Source organism: Zalophus californianus, chromosome 10 (assembly GCF_009762305.2).
Source record: "Zalophus californianus isolate mZalCal1 chromosome 10, mZalCal1.pri.v2, whole genome shotgun sequence".
NCBI classification, from domain to species: domain Eukaryota; kingdom Metazoa; phylum Chordata; class Mammalia; order Carnivora; family Otariidae; genus Zalophus; species Zalophus californianus.
In genome coordinates, this window is record NC_045604.1 from 30,012,507 (window position 1) to 30,030,282 (window position 17,776).

General features: G+C 39.7%; 1 protein-coding gene across 10 annotated transcripts in view; it reads right to left on the reverse strand.

Annotated features, from left to right (window-relative positions):
• Positions 1-3,061: 3,061 nt before the first annotated feature.
• The window catches only part of NR5A2 (nuclear receptor subfamily 5 group A member 2), a 134,711-nt gene continuing 119,996 nt past the window's right edge, over positions 3,062-17,776 (reverse strand). For 7 of the 10 annotated variants that reach the window (XM_027612068.2, XM_027612072.2, XM_027612071.2 and 4 more), the window contains one exon: positions 3,769-6,488. In XM_027612068.2, coding sequence (XP_027467869.1) covers positions 6,241-6,488 — 248 coding nt within the window. In that variant the 3' untranslated portion in view covers positions 3,769-6,240. Of the gene's footprint in view, positions 6,489-17,776 lie in introns of all 10 variants that reach the window. The other 3 variants (XR_004819375.1, XR_004819373.1, XR_004819374.1) reach the window with 3 other exon arrangements.

Here is a 17,776-nt window from a genome sequence, read left to right on the forward strand (position 1 = left end):
CATGGGAGCCATCCCTGAAGGAAACGCAAAATTCATTTGTGATACTGAGTTTGGAGTGGATGAGCATGCCGGGTGAGCACTAGATGATCTCAGTCTTGGCCCCACTAAAATGTCCAAAGTCAAGGAGACTGGGGAGCACTGTCCTTATCCTTCTGTGAAGATCATGCTTGTTCTCGTCACCAGCCCGGGGCCAGTGGCTTAGAGCTGTTCCGGGCACTGCCCTTGCCCTATGCTCACGGGGCAACTCAGGCAGAGAAAGACAATGAGACCAGAGTACGATTCATATCAGAGGCTGAGGGGCCTAGAAATGGGATCTTTTGCCTTTGGTGGGGCGGCTCGTATGGGATGGGGCCAGCTAGGAAGATTTCTCCAAGTCTAGTCTCAGTTTGGTGAGCCACTGGGGAACGTGCCTAGAAGCTCAGAGGCAGGAAAGAGCAGGATTTGTTCAGGGTGGCAAGTAGCTCAGTGTGGTTGGTACGTTTTGGGGAGCGGAGCCTGGTAAGGCAGGCAGATGCTCTGTCTAAAAGGTCTGAGGTGTGAGGTCTAGGGGGGCAGGTTGGAACTTTTTCCTGAAGATATTAAGCATCACAGGACTGGAATCGAAGGAGTGACATGGTCAGCTCTGGGGTAGGAAGACACGCTGGCAGCTGTAGGGAGAGAGGCGTGGAGTGGGCTGAGATTGATGGCAGATCAGCCCACAGGTTATTGAATAATTTTAGGCAAGAAATGCTAAGGGCCTGATCTAAGGGAAGGAGAGGAGAGATTTGAGAGTTATGGAAAGTAACGGGCAGGATTTGGATGCCGAAGTAATGGGGGGGATGCATGAGGAAAAGCAGGGGTGGCCCAAGGTTGGGGGGAATCTGGAGGGGCTTCAGTTCTTGTGGCTCAAGTGCTGGAAGTTCTGGCCCAGTCAGAGCTCACTGGGCTGGGCTTCTTCCTGAGAGGTGGGGCCGACAGAGGTGGCCAAGGACAGGGGGCTGCTGTTCGATCAGGTGAGATGGGAGTGTTGTGGTCTGCGGTCCATAAAGTTCAAGAATTAGATGCAAATCAGGTATCAACACATTGTCTCCTTTTGGCCCTTTCTGACTGATGTGGTCCTGAGCACAGTTTCAGATCTAGTGTCCCAGGGCATCTGGTCTGGCATCCGTAATACCTCCTGGGCAGCCTGGGGTCTGAAGGACACTGGCCTCAGCTCAGGAGTGGAGTGTGGAAGGTCCAGCTTGCTGCAGTCTAGTGGTTTCTTGGTTGTTTAGTGTCAAACTCATATTGGGGACACTCAGTGATTAGTCTAATTACACTTCTTTTTGCCTCTTTTTTCTCTTTTCTATCAACAATTACACATGCATTGTTTCACAGATCGGTTCTTAAGTTTTTCTACAAACGAACCACAATTACTGCCTGGTATCGGCCACCAAATTATTAATTCCTAAACTAACATGAAACAAATGCCTCTGTGAAGCAGTTAAAGTATTGCAAGAATATTTATTTTGAGTGACTAAACTATACACTTCCTGCTCAGTGTTAAGGAAAATTGGTCTTTATTATTCCAGGGAAATGTCAAGATCACTAAGTATCGTAGCATTTTGACCTGTGTTATATGTTGAGCAAACTCTCCACATGTTTCTCATAAAAATATACATCAGAGATGGTTTCAAACTGAACGTCAAACTTAGTTAAAGGTACAAACCTCTTCAAAGTGATTGTGAATATCAAATGGAACAATCAAATGCACATCAGCGTGAGCCACTTTTTTCTTAGGGGCTCTATCATGCCGATGGATTTAGCAACTCTGTCATTCTAGGTGATGGAGTGAGGCTTCTGCTCTCATTAGAATGACCTCTGCGGATGCTGGGTTGGGCTTTGCAGGATCTCCCTCTCCATCAAATTTTTTAAGTGTGTATAATCACTTATAAAAACATTTTAAAAATTGATACTCTATACCTTGCTGGACTTCTGGGATGATTACCTGGGTTATACATATGAAAGAATGTATCTAGCTGTATACTTTCCTCTAAGTTATAGTTCAATTAAATATGAATATGTATTTTCATATTCCATGGAATGTCAGCAAGAATTTTTTTTTTTTAACAAAGTTCTTCCTGGTAAGAAGTTGACAAGGGAGGTGTGTTTTGTAGGCCACTATTTAGTTGCTTAAAAATCTTAGTTCTGTAATCTACTAGATCCTAAGTGCAGCGTTTTGAATCTGTTTCCTTGGTATCTTTTTGAAGGACCCAGAGAAAAATCAGTGCCTTCTTGGCAAAGAGATGACAGCCCCTGCCTCCCCCAAAGAGGCAGGAGTTTTATGGGGAGGCAGGGGCGGGGCGAAAGGAGATGGCTTTCCCCGCATCACAATGTTTCATGAGCATACTGTTTTGTGGCTCTTGACTCATTTTGTAGTAGAGGTAAATATTAATTTCCAAAATGGATTTTGTATGTATTTCCTTGCTTTAAACATCTCCAAATGCTCAATGATACCGAGAAAGGCTAATTTCAAGGACATAGACATCTTACTGTTTCTGGGTTAAACTCTAATTTCAAGGACATAGACATCTTACTGTTTCTGGGTTAAACTCCAGGAAATGTAAAAGGCTTTTAGGCTTCTAAGTTATTGATATTTGTATACTTAGCAGTGATTTGATGCCTGATTTTATCTAATATCTTTTCTTTTCGAAGCAAATCCTAGGTGTCGCCCTGGTTTAGAGACAGGGGGGAGCTGAACTGCCTGGGTTCAAATCCCCGCTCCTTCACTGGCTAGTTTCTCACTCTGAGCAAGAAACTTTAAGAGGAACCTAATAATACCACATGGAGCTGTTCTGAAGATCACTTGAATTAACAAGGCACTTGGTAAAGTTATTAGGGCACAGGGTAGACAAAAAGTTAAAGATGCTTGAAGATTTTGCTGCCAATCAGTTATAACAGTAAATAATATAAAATGCTTTATTTCATGTGGAGGGATAGGATGCACAGATCATTTAATGCTTCGAGGATCCGACTAAGGGTAAGACTACTCTAGATAGTATCTAGAGAGGGGAAAGTTATCTATTCGTGTGGAAATCTTTTGATTCCATTCCTAGTCAGGTATCTTAATTACTTAGAAGCTTTAGTATCTAACAGAATGAGGACAGCATAAAAACTTTTAAAAAATTATCAGGCTGGGCATATCAATATTTATTGAAATACTGAAAAAAAAATCCATTTTGTCGAGAAACTCCTGGCAAGAACTGACATGACAATATGTATTTCACTGATACAGTAAGAAAACGCCAACAAGTAACCGACTTCACACTCTAAACATTGCATGGATTCAGGTCCAAGGTAGCTGCAGATCTGTAATACAAATGTTCAGACATTACAGATTGTCTGTTTACAAACATAGACCGACTATAATAAACCACGCTAAGCCAAAAATGTTTATATTTGAGTCTGCTTTTACTAATAAATCTGTAATTGATAAGGCAGTTGCTAAGGAAATGTCTCGTGACAGACTGGTTAACAACGAGCACTAGAGAAATTTCATTTGCCAACTTTGGACAGGCCACAGACGTCGGCTGTGGTGCTTTCTTGTTTATCAACTTATGTTCTTGATTCAGCAGGAGTGTGGATGTAACTCTCCGTGTTGCCCATCTTTCTAACTATACTTAGGATGGAATTTGCTAGGTTAACAACATACCAGTAATTGAATTTTCTTAGGTTTAATTTTCAGTGGAGAGTACTACTGTATTATTTAAAATAAGAAAACACGGCCTTTCAGAATCAATGTATTCAGGGTTTTTTTTTGCGGTGTTAAAGACCCTCCAGGTACCTACCCCACCAGTCTCATGATTGCCGCCACCCATGTTCCACAACCAGGATGCAACCATTTCAGCAACTGTTAACAACACCCATTCCTCTCCACATGTCTTCTTAGCCAACTTGGTTTTTAAATGGGGAGAGTAAGGATGCTGCCAGTCTATTTAATGCTTTGGACATTGACTCTGATCAGCTGTTTTTCATTGTCCTTTGAGCTGTGATGACAGGTGACTGAGGCTTTGCATGAGGAGCTGTGGACATTCAGCTTAGCAAATGTGTACCCTTCACGTGGACGAATATTAGAGGTGATTAAAAAAATAATAAAATAATCCTTTTTGTACACACAGAAGTAGTAACTAATATCTTTGGTATACAACTTACAACGCTTGTAAAGGAAACCAGGGAAGACTCTACCCTTGTTAAATTTACTTGAAAACAGAGGAAACTACAAGTCACATAATTTACAATAGATATTAAATAAACTACAGTAAGAATTATGAAGATTTACAGACATTTAATCAAGTGAATGATTTTAATTCATTAAGACCCTTCTCTGTCCCTGAACTATGTTCTGCTAACTTGAAGACATGCTACAGTAAACACATATATTTGGTTTCTTCAGTCTTGGCTATATCTTATACAAAGGTGAAACCAAGGAACAATAAATTAGCATCATAATTGTCTACAGTTGAAACTATGATATACAATATAAATAAACTATTCAAAAGCCTGAAACATTTATGAAAAAATTAAGGGACTAGGAGATACTTTTAGTTTTTACAGTTTTTACAAGTGATTGTGCCGCTGATAATCTCAAAAAAATCAAAGTCTAAATGAGATTCCCGTTGTTGATTTTAGTGTCTCACGACATACAATAATTAAGTACTGTTAAAAATAATTACCAATCAGAAAAATAACATTAAGGAAATTACTGCTTTAGCTATTTTGTAATATCACAGTTTCCCCCCCTCCCCCCACAGGACCTAAAGAATGTAAACACTATCTTTTATTTGACTTGAAAGTATTAATACTTTATTTTAGACAAATGTTGATCCACATCTGCACAGCTACCTCTCAGAATTGTGAAATAAGGCAAGACTTCCATACCTGTGGCATTACATGTCAATAATACTGCTATCGTTGTTTGGAGAGTTTGTTTTGCAATTCTTTGTCCTTCAATATTTGTTCTAGAGCAGACTTTGGTCTATGACTCAGAAAGGTCAGTATCACTCTCTTCCTTTCCCTTTTGGGGAAGATTGGAATTGCTTTAGTATCTTTCCAGTCCATGTGTAGATTCGAATCACTGTTGCCATTCTACGTTTAGGGGATGTTCAACTGCAACAAGCAGGAGATTTGAGGCAATTTATTAGCTCACCTTTTTCTTTCTTTTTGAATAGCTTAACATGCTTCGGTTTTATTTTAAACCACTTAGCACTGTGACTATTTGACATCCCAGTAAGATGTGTTTCAGGTTTTATTTTCAAATGAACTACAAACTTTGATGGTTCAAAAGATGGATGTACCCTAACAAGCCTTTTGGCAAGAAATTTTTATGGAATCCGACAATGCCAAAGCCACATTTCAGTAACAATAGCAGAAATAAGGTCTAGCTTGCTTTAGCTATGGAGCATTTGCTTTAAATTTGTAGTCCTTTCCCTTAATATTAATTAATGCTTATATAACATCAGAAGAGGGATACTGTCTGCTTTTTTTTTTTTTTTTTTTAACATGAACACATGACAAAACAAACCAGAACATATTTCAAATGGCAAGCTAACATATTGTAGACTGTTCTTATTAGCTGTTTGCTGGTCTAAGACACAGACATTCAAAATTAGGCTTTTCATGATTTGCTGGAGCTACTAGTGGGTGTGGCTGAGCACAAATCCGCAAGGACAGATTCCGTGATCATGGGGCGGAAGGTGCTGGGTCCTTGAAAGGAAGACGGAAGGGCTTTTACAGGTGCAGCCGATGGATGTTTTGAGTTGTTTTAGTTCGGCTTTACCACGGAGGCATTCTGTAAGCTCAAATCCCCTGCTGTATAAGCCTAATTAATAACACAGATCAGTTCCTAAATTTCTTCACAGCGGAGATCAGTTTAAATATACAAGAACTGTCCTGTCCATTTTTATTCCGATATGGGGTTGGTATCCATCTGTGAGTTCAGTCCACTCCGTTACAATGTCTTTTATATGGAATCCTTTGGGGATGTGAAGCCTTTGATTCACAGTTTGCAATACAAATACCCTGATACATCATTTATTTGCTATTAAGTATTTGATTAGTATGCCTTTTTAAACTCAAAATCTTTAAACCAAGTTTTTAATTAGTGTTGCTTGGAGCAGTTCAGAGTTTTTTTTTTTTTTTTTTTTTTCCTTTTCTTCCTGTTCTTCTTTTCTCCCCCCACCAGTCTCTTTTTGTTTTGAAAGCAGAGCTTTTAGGGGTTGGAACCTAAGCTCTTTTTGCATGCAACATTTCAATAAGGAGGTTATTATAGGGCACATCCCCGTTCAGGTGCTTATAGTAGAGGTATTCTTCAGCCTGCATGCTGATGGCCCGGATTTCGGGTAGTCGAAGAAGTAGCTGCCCGAATTTCTCTGTTTGCTGTGGGTAGTTGCACATAGTATAGTCCAGCAGGGCGGCATTGACTTGTTCCTGGACACCTTCTACCAGCTGGAAGTTCTCAAGGTTTTTGACATCTGGATTTAAAAAACAAACAAAAAAACACCATGATATTTTAATGGAATTTTAATTCCTGTTTACTACAGCAGTGTGTTCAATTAATGGATGTATTTCCTCCTGACATAAAGCATACTTTATATGCTGCTGAATATTCAGTAAGCCCCACTCACCAAGCTTCCTGGGAAAAGGATCACAAAAGAGCTTTAGAAGAATGTCTTGTTGAAATTCTGCATATACCTCAAATCAATTAGACACCAATGGATTTTGAGCAAGGTCAACTCTTTTCATATCTTACAAAAGGAAAGGTTTGAGGATTCCTAAAGTAGAGGGATCATAATATATTGCCGGCAAATGAGTCCCTAGAGAAAGACCTATCTTAACCCAGTATATTACACAATTCATATAATTCTGTATTAATTTTTCTGACCCAAGGTGAAATCTGTGTCCAGGGTATGATGTAGTTAATTCTAATAAAAAGTGACAGCGTTCTTGTTTCTGTTTGACATTTTCTAAATGATTCTGAAAGCCTTTGACTTGTCAAGCCTATGCTAATGAACCATCTGGTACACTCCAGTGACTGGCAACAGAATATTCGCTACTGAGAACTCTCTAAAATATATATCTCAGTGACTAATGATCTTTATCAAATGAAAGCCTTGTCCTTTAGGCAGAATACGCTCCAGGATGGCCGGTGCCCTTTAACCTGAATGTGGTTTGAACGTCTGATACTTTATTCCCCCCCCCCCCCCTTTTTTTCCTGGTCTTGGGTCACTCATACGGAGAAGATGGACATGGGCAATTCATGCAGCCTAACTCCTGGTGATCATCCAGTTGTTTTAAGGCATCTGCCCTAGAGGTCCTTATAAATATTGAATAAGGGAGAAATATAGAGTCAAAAAAAGACAGACTGACATACAAATACATACACAGACAATGAACAAGGGAAAATGGTGATGTTGGAATTTCTCTTCTGGAGTTTATTTACGTTAACTACAACTTTTATATAATGTGTATATAGAAGTCTCTGGAAAAAAATATATAGATAAGTGTGTTTACATACGTCCATGCTAAGAAAGTAAACAGATGCAGCACGCCTCCAGCCCTGTTTTATTTTCTAATTGGACAAAAATAAATAAGAATGATTCTGAAGAAAGCCACATAATACTATGATTAAAAGGTTAAATGTACTAAACTCAGTTACTAGTTACCATAGTAACTAATACCCAATACTTCTGGCACTGAACTTGGCTGTTAAACTTAGCCTGTACATATGTGCACGTCCATTTTGGTATCTCTAAATCCTCTTAAAATAAGGTTACTTACTTGCCTCGGGGGGGGGGTGGGAGATAGGCAGAATGGGTGAAGGGATGTGGGAGATACAGGCTGCCAGTTATGGAATGACTAAGTCACATGAATAAAGGGCACAGCGTAGGAAACATGGTCAGTGATATTGCACTAGTGTTGTGAAAGATGGCAGCTACGCTTGGGGTGGGCCCAGCATGACATACAGAGAAGTTCAATCACTACGTTGTATACCTGAAACCAATGAAACACTGTGTGTCAACTCTACTCAAATAAAGAGTAAAAACAAACAAAAACAAAACAAAACAAAACAAAAAGGTTACCTTACATTTGCTGTTTAAATGTGTCTGGGATGATTTTAGTGTTTCTATTTTGAGCCGTAACTTCACATTAAACATGCTTCCCCCTCCTCATCCTCCAAGTCTCTGCCCCAAATTAAAAACAGTGAGGAATAAGTACTGAAATAGGTACATAGTGTGAGCACTGGATACCACATGTATTTCAAAGTGAGATGGGAGAATAAAAAAAATTGATTATTTATTAGTGATATGTACCAACAGATAAATGCTACACTATTAGGCGCTGTGTCTTCTTATGGCGTTGAAACTGGTAGGCAAGTTGTTGCCCACTTGACATTTTATGTATGTCCTACTTTACAGTTAATAAAGCATTTTCCATCTGATTTAAGACATTTTATTTTTTATTTATTTTTTTTTTTAAAGATTTTATTTATTTATTTGAGAGAGAGAGAATGAGAGATAGAGAGCACGAGAGGGAAGAGGGTCAGAGGGAGAAGCAGACTCCCTGCTGAGCAGGGAGCCCGATGTGGGACTCGATCCCGGGACTCCAGGATCATGACCCGAGCCGAAGGCAGTCGCTTAACCAACTGAGCCACCCAGGCGCCCTGATTTAAGACATTTTAAAAATGTTCTTAAATTATTATTATTATTATTATTTAAAGATTTTATTTATTTATTTGACAGAGAGAGACACAGAGAGAGAGGGAACACAAGCAGGGGGAGTGGGAGAGGGAGAAACAGGCTTCCCGCGGAGCAGGGAGCTCGATGTGGGACTCGATCCCAGGACCCTGGGATCATGACCTGAGCCGAAGGCAGACACTTAACGACTGAGCCACCCAGGCGCCCCCAAAATGATCTTAAATTATTTAAAAAGACTGATACATTTAGTTACATTTGGTTCAAAATTATAAAATGTCAACAATTGGAAATACCACTGATATTCTCTAGCTGGGTTCGGGACAGAAGAATTTACACTCGTCATGCTTTGTCCCCTGCGGTGCATGTTCTCCTTTCAAGGGCCCACACTCTGGTGATGTGTGTGGGTCCTTCATAAAGGATTACAGCAGAAAGCTAATATCATTTAAAAATAGTTCGATTTTTGGCAAATTTCTCAGTGCTTTCTCTTTTTATCTTCATCCAACTTAGGAGACAGAATTCACCTTTCTCTTTTACATACGACTAGGAAGTTGAAAAAGAAAACAAGCCACTTTCAGTGTTATAATGATCTAAACACAATTATAAAAAAACAACTGAAATGGAGCATTATTTTATGCTACAATGAAAGATATTCTCACAAGCAAGGAAATCTAACAAGAGTAATAGAGGTTAATAGGGAGGATGTAGGAATTTGCACAGTATAAAAATGTAAGATAAATTAATAAAAGTCTTTTTAGGAAGTTGTTTTTGAAACTTTCTTTTTCTTGATAAATGTATTTTTTGAGACCTAGGTTCTACTTTCTGTGATAAATTATGCCACTCTGTTAAGAAACAAAAAATCTACTAAAAAACATAAAACAAAAAGAATAGATCATTAGTCCTGGCTTATGTGTTTACTATTATCACAGAATGATCATTTAAAGTCTCCAGATTAGCATGTGCTGGATAATTTCTATAAATACTGATCCAAACTGGTACCTTTGTTCCAAAAGTTTAAAAATATATGCCATTTTCCTTCTGAAGGAAAATATACAGGTTTCCCATACTATGGCCATTTCTATAATTTTTCTCTAAAGTCCATCAGAGTTGAATTCATATGACTGAATTAATTTTCCCATTAAGCCATTTCTAAGAATTTCTCATTAAGTCTAACAAAACTTATGCTAATTGCCCCAAAGGTACTTATTGATTGTCTATTTTGTTTCTGTGTCTATAGAGATAATTTATAATTTGGTATCAATGATCCTGATATTTAAACTATGTAAGGTTAAAAAAAAAAAAGAAAGAAAGAACAAGATTTTTATGGAATTACTCTCATTTACTGACCAAGTAGTTCCTGGATCATTGCTCTGCTGGTTGACTCTACTTTCAGCTAGCAATCCCTCTCACAGCATTTTGCATTGCTTTAGTAACCATCTGTTTCCCTAGTAGACTGTAAGCATCTTGGCGTGAGGACTCTGTATTAGTCAAAGCATCTCCAGAGAATTCTCCAATTAATGTTTGCTTTATATTATTGATGTATTTGTCCAAGATTGATATCACTGTGATATTACCTATTACATTTAGCTGTTAAGTATCGTATAAGCCAATTTCCTTTCTTTTTCTAATTTGAAACTGGCTTTCAAAAATTCATTTATACAATAGATTTCTCCCTGAAATAAAGTATTGAAAATGTGACAGTGTTTTCTGGCTAAAGAATCCTGTGTGAATCCTGTGGTCTAAATAATCAAGTCTTAATTTATATGTTTTGCCAATGAGGATTTTCACTGGTCAGTTTTGCTTTAAGGGAAATGTGCCCACGTCCTCATTCCGATTTGGAATAGGGTGCCTGAGCTCCTACATTTCTTGCATCTCTGCGCTGAGAGGCAGACCATAGTTTCTCTGCTATGGTCGAGATGGTTCACAAGGACCTAAAAGCAACAGAGAAGATGAGTGCCAAAATACAGGTGACACACCTCTCAGAAGACTCAGAATTTTCTCTTTTTGTAGTTCATTTGTATTTACTTTTTGGGAAAAGTCCAGAAACTTAAGTGTGCTCCAACAATACTCATGGAATTTTTTTTTTTAAGATTGATTGATTGATTGATTGATTGAGGGCGAAAGTGGGGGGAGGGGCAGAAGGAGAAGGAGGGAGAGAATCTCAAGTAGACTGAGCTGAACACAGATCCCAATGAGGGGTGTGATCTCACAACCCTGAGATCATGACCTGAGCCCAAATCAAGTGTCAGATGCTTAACTGACTAAGTCACCCAGGCGCCCCATGGAATTCATGTCCTTTTGTGAAAATTCATATATGAAATACATTTAGAATCTTAAGCATTTTCTCTGGGATGTTCTTCCTGTAAATCAAGTTCTATTCCACATTAAGTAATGAAAGGGGGCTGGCATACTTGGGAGTCTAAATTCATCTATAACAGGACTCTGTAACACCAAAACTTCATGAATGAACTGATATTAAATTACATGAGAAAACAAAATTTGGAAAATTATTACATATTCTGGAGTCCTCAGAAATAATATATTTTTGAGATGTGCTGTTCAGTTCCTGTATAAATACCACTGTACCATATTTGGATGGTAGAAGTGGGGAGATTGACAGGAGACCAAAATTCCCATCAGTCCTTCTGTGGTATCTTATGCTGGATCTCAAAGTCTCCTGCATTTGGCCTTCTATGTTCTCCTTTGAAATTTATAAGCTTCCTTTTAATACAATTTAAAAATACAAGTTAATGAACTCTATCATTGCAAATTCAGAGTTGGAAATTACATGTAAACAGACAAGAGGCATCCCCAACACTTTTTCTATCACCTTTAAATTTTGATGACTGGCAAAAGCATTTTGTGCTTCTCCTCTAAGTATCAATCTCTTATCATCTATTCTACTTTATTCACTCAGGGACTAATTACCAACTTTTATATGAAGCAGCATTACGATAAGCTCACAATGGCATGCTCAGATTTTTTCCATCCTTATTGGAAAGTAAACCCTTAGGTCTTCTTGAATACATTACAGTACTGGCTTCTCAGTCATACACAACACTCAGACTCTTTCTGAAGATGAAGACACTGATTTCTGCCTCTCTGGTACCTGCCACATGGCACAGCCTGTAAATCTTCCTGTTCAGCACTTTTTTCAGTGATGGATCCTTTGCTGAGCAAGGGGGCTGGGAGGTTGGGAGGCTGGGGGCTCAAATGGGAGTGTGCCGTTTTTTTGCCGAGAAGATAATTATCTTTGTTAATTTTCCACGTGTGGGAAAACAATTGTATCTTGCCCTTTAAAAGAGATGAAAGTGGGAAAAAGAGGTATCATTTTGTACCTAGAGAACATTTCTTTTCCTTGAGGCTTTTGGAAGGATGGCGATCTATAAATTGGTACACAATTTGTCCTCAGAAGACCCTTTCCTTTAATAAGTCAGAAAAGGAGAAAGAGTTTTCTGTAAGGAATTTTTAAAATTATTTTTGAAAGGGCTATATTTAAATAATTTACACACGTAATTTTGTAAGAATTTTGAGAGCAACCTGCTAGTTCTTTTCATATCAACCAAGTTCACTTAATAAAGAGTGAGGGCTGTTTAGGGTTTGGAAATGGGAGGACGAGATATTTTTAATGCTGATGTCTAAGACTAAATTCTATCCTGTTTCCGGCAAAACTTCAAACTCAAGATTTTACATTCATGGCTGTTAAGTCCCCTACAAAAATGTGTTTGTGTGTGTATGCTTATTAACCCAAGAGCTATTTTTAGCAACTAGAATATACAATTCGGTGCCTTCATATGCAAATTACTAACAAGAAAATGCAACTCTTTGGAAGGAGCTGTGTGTAAAAATGTGGACAAATAGAGTATGCATTATTTATGTACACAGGAATAACAAGCCCTTACAACTACTGACACTGTAACTTGCAAGGCACTGTAACATGCATTATTTATTATTTTACACCTTTATGTATATGCAATATATGAAATATATGAATTCATCCATCCATCCATCCTTCCTTCCTTCCATCCTTCCATCCATCCATCCATCCATCCATCCATCCATCCATCCATCCTTCCTTCCTTCCATCCATCCATCCATCCTTCCTTCCATCCATCCAACCATCCATCCATCCATCCTTCCATCCATCCATCCATCCATCCATCCATCCATCCATCCATCCATCCACTCATTCATTCAGTTTGACAGTCCTGTGCCAGGTATTAAAGATACAGGAATAAAACACAGTGTCTGTGTCAAGTAGTTATAGAGATAAGCAGTGCATGTCTTGGGCACACACAGGATCAGCAGCTTAACTTTCATGCAGAAGGAGAGCAGAGGGCCAAGAGGAGGATGGGCCATAAAGTTTAAGACTGAAGGACATTGCTTGTCAGAAAGAGTCTGGATTTTGGTCTGAAAGCAATACAGAAGCACTGAAAGATTTTAAGATGGCAATGGTGAACTCTGATTTAGAATGAGCGCTCCACCAGAAGTGTGGAGAAGGAATTGGTATATGAAGGAGGGGAAGGAGGGAGCAGTCTCATGGGAGGACCAATCAGGAGGCTGTCGCAGGAATAGAGGTTACAAGTACAGTGGGCCATGGGGTGGGGGTGGGGATGGACTTGAAAGGCATCAAGATGGTTGACTCCAAAGGCCAGAGTGAAGGTCCTGGATGACTCCTGGGTGTCTGTCAAGGGAGGAAGGTGGTGGCTATCCTTTTGGCAAGAGACAGAAGAGCATATTTGAGAAGGCAGGATTTAATAAGTCTAGGTATAGCCATATTGAATTTAAGGAGCCTGTGGAACACTCAGTAGATATAGAGGAAATGGCAGGAAATGAAGGTCCAGACCTCAGCAGAGAGGCCTGGATGGTGGTCTAGATTTGGGACTCATCAATGGACCAGTGTTGGACGAAACCTCTGGGGTTGGTGAGAATGTTTAGAGAGAGAAGGGGCCTAGTGCTGGGATTCTGGAGAAGGCTAACTTTTAAAGGATGGCTTTCTTGAGAAGGTATTATAGGTATTTTGAAATTAAGACTCAGAGATTAAATAGCTTTTCTAAGATCTCAAAGTAAGCCAGACGCAGGGAGGGAGAAGCTAACATTTCAGAGCACTAGTCAATGTGCAAAGGATTTTTTACATGTTTTCTCATTTAATACTGTTAAGAATCTTGGGAAGGTATTATTATCTTCATTCTCCAGATAAAGAAACAGATTTACAGGGGTCACGTAACGTAACTCTACCTCCTCAGCTACTAAAACGCAGACCCTGGATTGTTAACAAGCTATCTGGCTCTAGAGTTCTTGAACCCCGCCCACAAGACATCGTCCTCCCTGGCCACGCCCCCCCCCCCCCCCCCCCCCGCCCCCCGGCAGAGCTTGGAACTAGAACTTGAAGGGCTCCTGACCGTCCCGGAGCTTGTCTTCCCCCTGGTGCCGCAGCGTGCAAGTTTTTGCCCCCTGCTGAGGTTGGAGAATGGGATGTCCTGGTTAATCAAATAGTTCCTTTTCTAAAGGGTCTGATCTCATAATACATGAGTGGTTTTCAGAGAATTTGAACGAAAATAATATACTATTGACATTTATATTGCTATGGCTCATACCTTAATTCATCTTTAACGATTTTGAAGGAACTTTAACATCTTAAATGCCACAGATCATTATTATAAATAGCAGGCACAACTGAGAATGAGTATAATTTAGTGTCATAGGGTGCCTTCATGGGGGTCTTTTCTGGGCAATCTCCACCCAGCCCTTTCCACTGGGACTCTAAGGTAGCAGGGCTAAGGAAAAAAAGAGTTTCTCTTTGCTTCATATATGGAGTTTAGGAAAAAGGGTTCCACTGATTTAAAAAGTTTGAAAAGCACTTGATTTTGTGGCTATAACAACATCATTCAAAGGGAATTTGGTCTAATTTAATTCTATTGACTAGTCCTGTCAAGCAAGTCTTTCAATCACTCTGAGCCTGTGTTTTTATCTGTAAAATATGGGAAATAACTGTCTTAAGTCTCTTAGGACCACGGAAAAGTAAAATATGAATTAAATATGAATAAACTTAAAAACGCACAAGTTTTACATCCTAGTCATTATTTCTTAAAATTCTAATAATAAAATGTACTGATAAAATATTAAAGTTTACTGATCAATTTGTTGGCTTCCAACACATATCCTAAACAGCCATCTGATCCTTCTCCCTGCCACGAAGTTTCGCGGACAAAACAGTCTCTGATGTTGCAGTGTTCCAAAATTAATGGAAGGCACAGTGAAGAGTTGAAAGTGTATCGCATCCTCCATCACAACATTCCAGAAAACAGGGCCAATTGTGAAGTTTCAGTTACAGACTTTTCATGCTGTTGTGTTAATTTTGAAGCCCAATTTTCCCAACTATACATGGCAGACTGCACAAAATGCTACAATGAAGCCAGTGGCTAGCATGGCGCCAGAGAAGCATAGGCTCAGGAAATACCGTTGCATAAAGAATGTCACCTGGAGCAGTGCCTGCCCTCTTGTCAATTTTTTGTTCATAATATGTCATCCCCAAGAAGCAGTGGACATTTAATTCCTCACTAATTAAATGTCTTTATTTTTAATCTCAATTCTAACTGTGAGATCATGAGCACGTCACTATTTGGGGCCTCAACTTTTCTTCATCTGGGAACTTCAAAGTTGGACTTGGTCTCTATCGTCACCCACAACCCTAATAGTCTATGACTGAATGCTTATGAACTGAAGTATGGAAAGGAAGATACTGGATTGTCAACAAACAGGTACAAGCAGTATTCTGCAATCACCCTATTAGACTATCACTGGCTTTTTTGCTTAACTGTCTGGAAAGTACTTCAATTCTCCAAGACGGTTTTTGGCCTGAATTACAAATCATTTCAGACTTTGTTTAGTATATAGTTACGATATAACACACTGTGCCCTAGGAAAAGTGGCACTAAATTCATTTACATTGATGTAGCTCCCTCCTTGACAAGGAACGATGTAGCTTTGGCATGCACAGACACGAAGCTTGCAGAAGTTTCAGAGCTAGCCCCCGTGTGTGCTCACCTCGGGCAACTTTGCCCTGAGCGCACAGAATATAGAATTGAATACAAATGGCATCACTTAACTACTTTGAACAAAACAATATTCCATGAGTTTACATAGTTTCTTCTCAGAAGAAAGCGGAAATCCTTTATCACAGTCTAACTCAGAAACCGTATCTGTTGGCCTCACTCCTCCCCAGGCACGCTGGTCTTCTTGCTTTTCTTCAACACGCAAAGCTTCCTTCTGCCTCAGGACCTTTGCACTTGCTGTTCCCTCATTCTGCATGGTTCCTCCCCTATTGTGTAGGACTCACTCCCTCACTTCACTTCAGCCTCAGCTCAAATAACATCTACTCAAAGAAGCCTTTGCTGACTACCCTTTCTACAAAAGCTTTGCCTTACTACCAAATCTCCCTCTGTGCCCTCACTCTGCCTTATTTTTCTTTAAAATATGTCATGTATCAAAGAGGTATTTGTATACCCATATCTGTTCCTAGCAGCAATGTTCACAATAGCCAAAAGGTAGAAGTAACCTAAGGGACCACGGACCAATGAACAGATAAGCAAAATGTGGTCTATACATCCAATGGAATATTAAGCAGCCTTCTTCTTCTTCTTTTTTTTTTTAAGATTTTATTTATTTATTTGACAGAGAAAGAGCGAGAGAGGGAACACAAGCAGGGGGAGTGGGAGAGGGAGAAGCAGGCTCCCTGCTGAGCGCTGAGCAGGGAGCCCGATGCGGGGCTCAATCCCAGGACCCTGGATCATGACCTGAGCCGAAGGCAGACGCTTAACGACTGAGCCACCCAGGTGCCCCTAAGCAGCCTTAAAAGGGAGGGAAATTCTGACATAAGCTACCACAAGGACACTGTGCTTTTTCTTTCTTTCTTTTTTTTTTTTTTTAAAGATTTTATTTATTTATTTGACAGAAAGAGAGAGACAGCAAGAGAGGGAATACAAGCAGGGGGAGTGGGAGAGGGAGAAGCAGACTCCCCACCGAGCAGGGAGCCCGATGCGGGGCTCGATCCCAGGACCCTGGGATCATGACCTGAGCCGAAGGCAGACGCTTAACAAATGAGCCACCCAGGCGCCCCACAAGGACATTGTGCTAAGTGAAAGAAGCCAGTCACAAAAACAAAAATACCATATGATTCCACTTATATGAGGTACCCAGAGTAGTAAATTCATAGACAGAAAGTAGGATGGTGATTGCCAGGGCCTAGGGGGAGAAGGAAATGGGGGCCGTTGCTGAATAAGTATAGAATTTGAGTTTTTTGAAAGATGAAAAGAGTTCTGGAGATTGGTTGGACAAGAATGTAAATGTATTTAACACTCCTGAACTGTACACTTCCAAGTGGTTAAGATAATAAATTTTATGTTATGGGTATTCTACCACAACTAGAAATTTAAAGATGTAATGTATAGGTAGGTTTTTAAGCATGATATAATGAACACTTGTGAATCCACCACTCTGAAGAAACAAACAGAACATCACCCTTCAGGCTCCTTGTGTGTTCCTTCCGTGAACTAATTCCTGATGCCTCAGAGTGACCACTACCCCCATTTTGTGTCTACTCTTCCCTATATCCCTAAACTATATATTCTTACTGTTGCTTGTTGGACTGACTGTACATTATACATTTGTCTAATTTTTGAAATTGCCTGCTACCCTCACCAGAATGAAAGCTGTGAAGGAAGGGACTTGGTCTAATTTGCAGCTGTATCTTAGCACCTAGGGCAGTGTTCAGCACAGAGAAGATCCTCAGGACAGTGGCCCCCTTATCCATGGCTTGGCCTTCCGTGGTTTCAGCCACGGGCAGTCAACTGTACTCTGAAAGTAGATGACCCTTTTCCGGATGTATCAGGAGGTTAGTAGCCGCCTAATTAGTCTCCTGTTAGTAGACACAGTGTCTACACTATTCACCTCCCTTCACCTCATCACGTAGGCATTTTATCATTTCACATCATCATAAGAAGGGTGAGTATAGCACGATAAGGGATTTTGAGAGAGTGGAAAACCACATTCGCATAACCTTTATTACA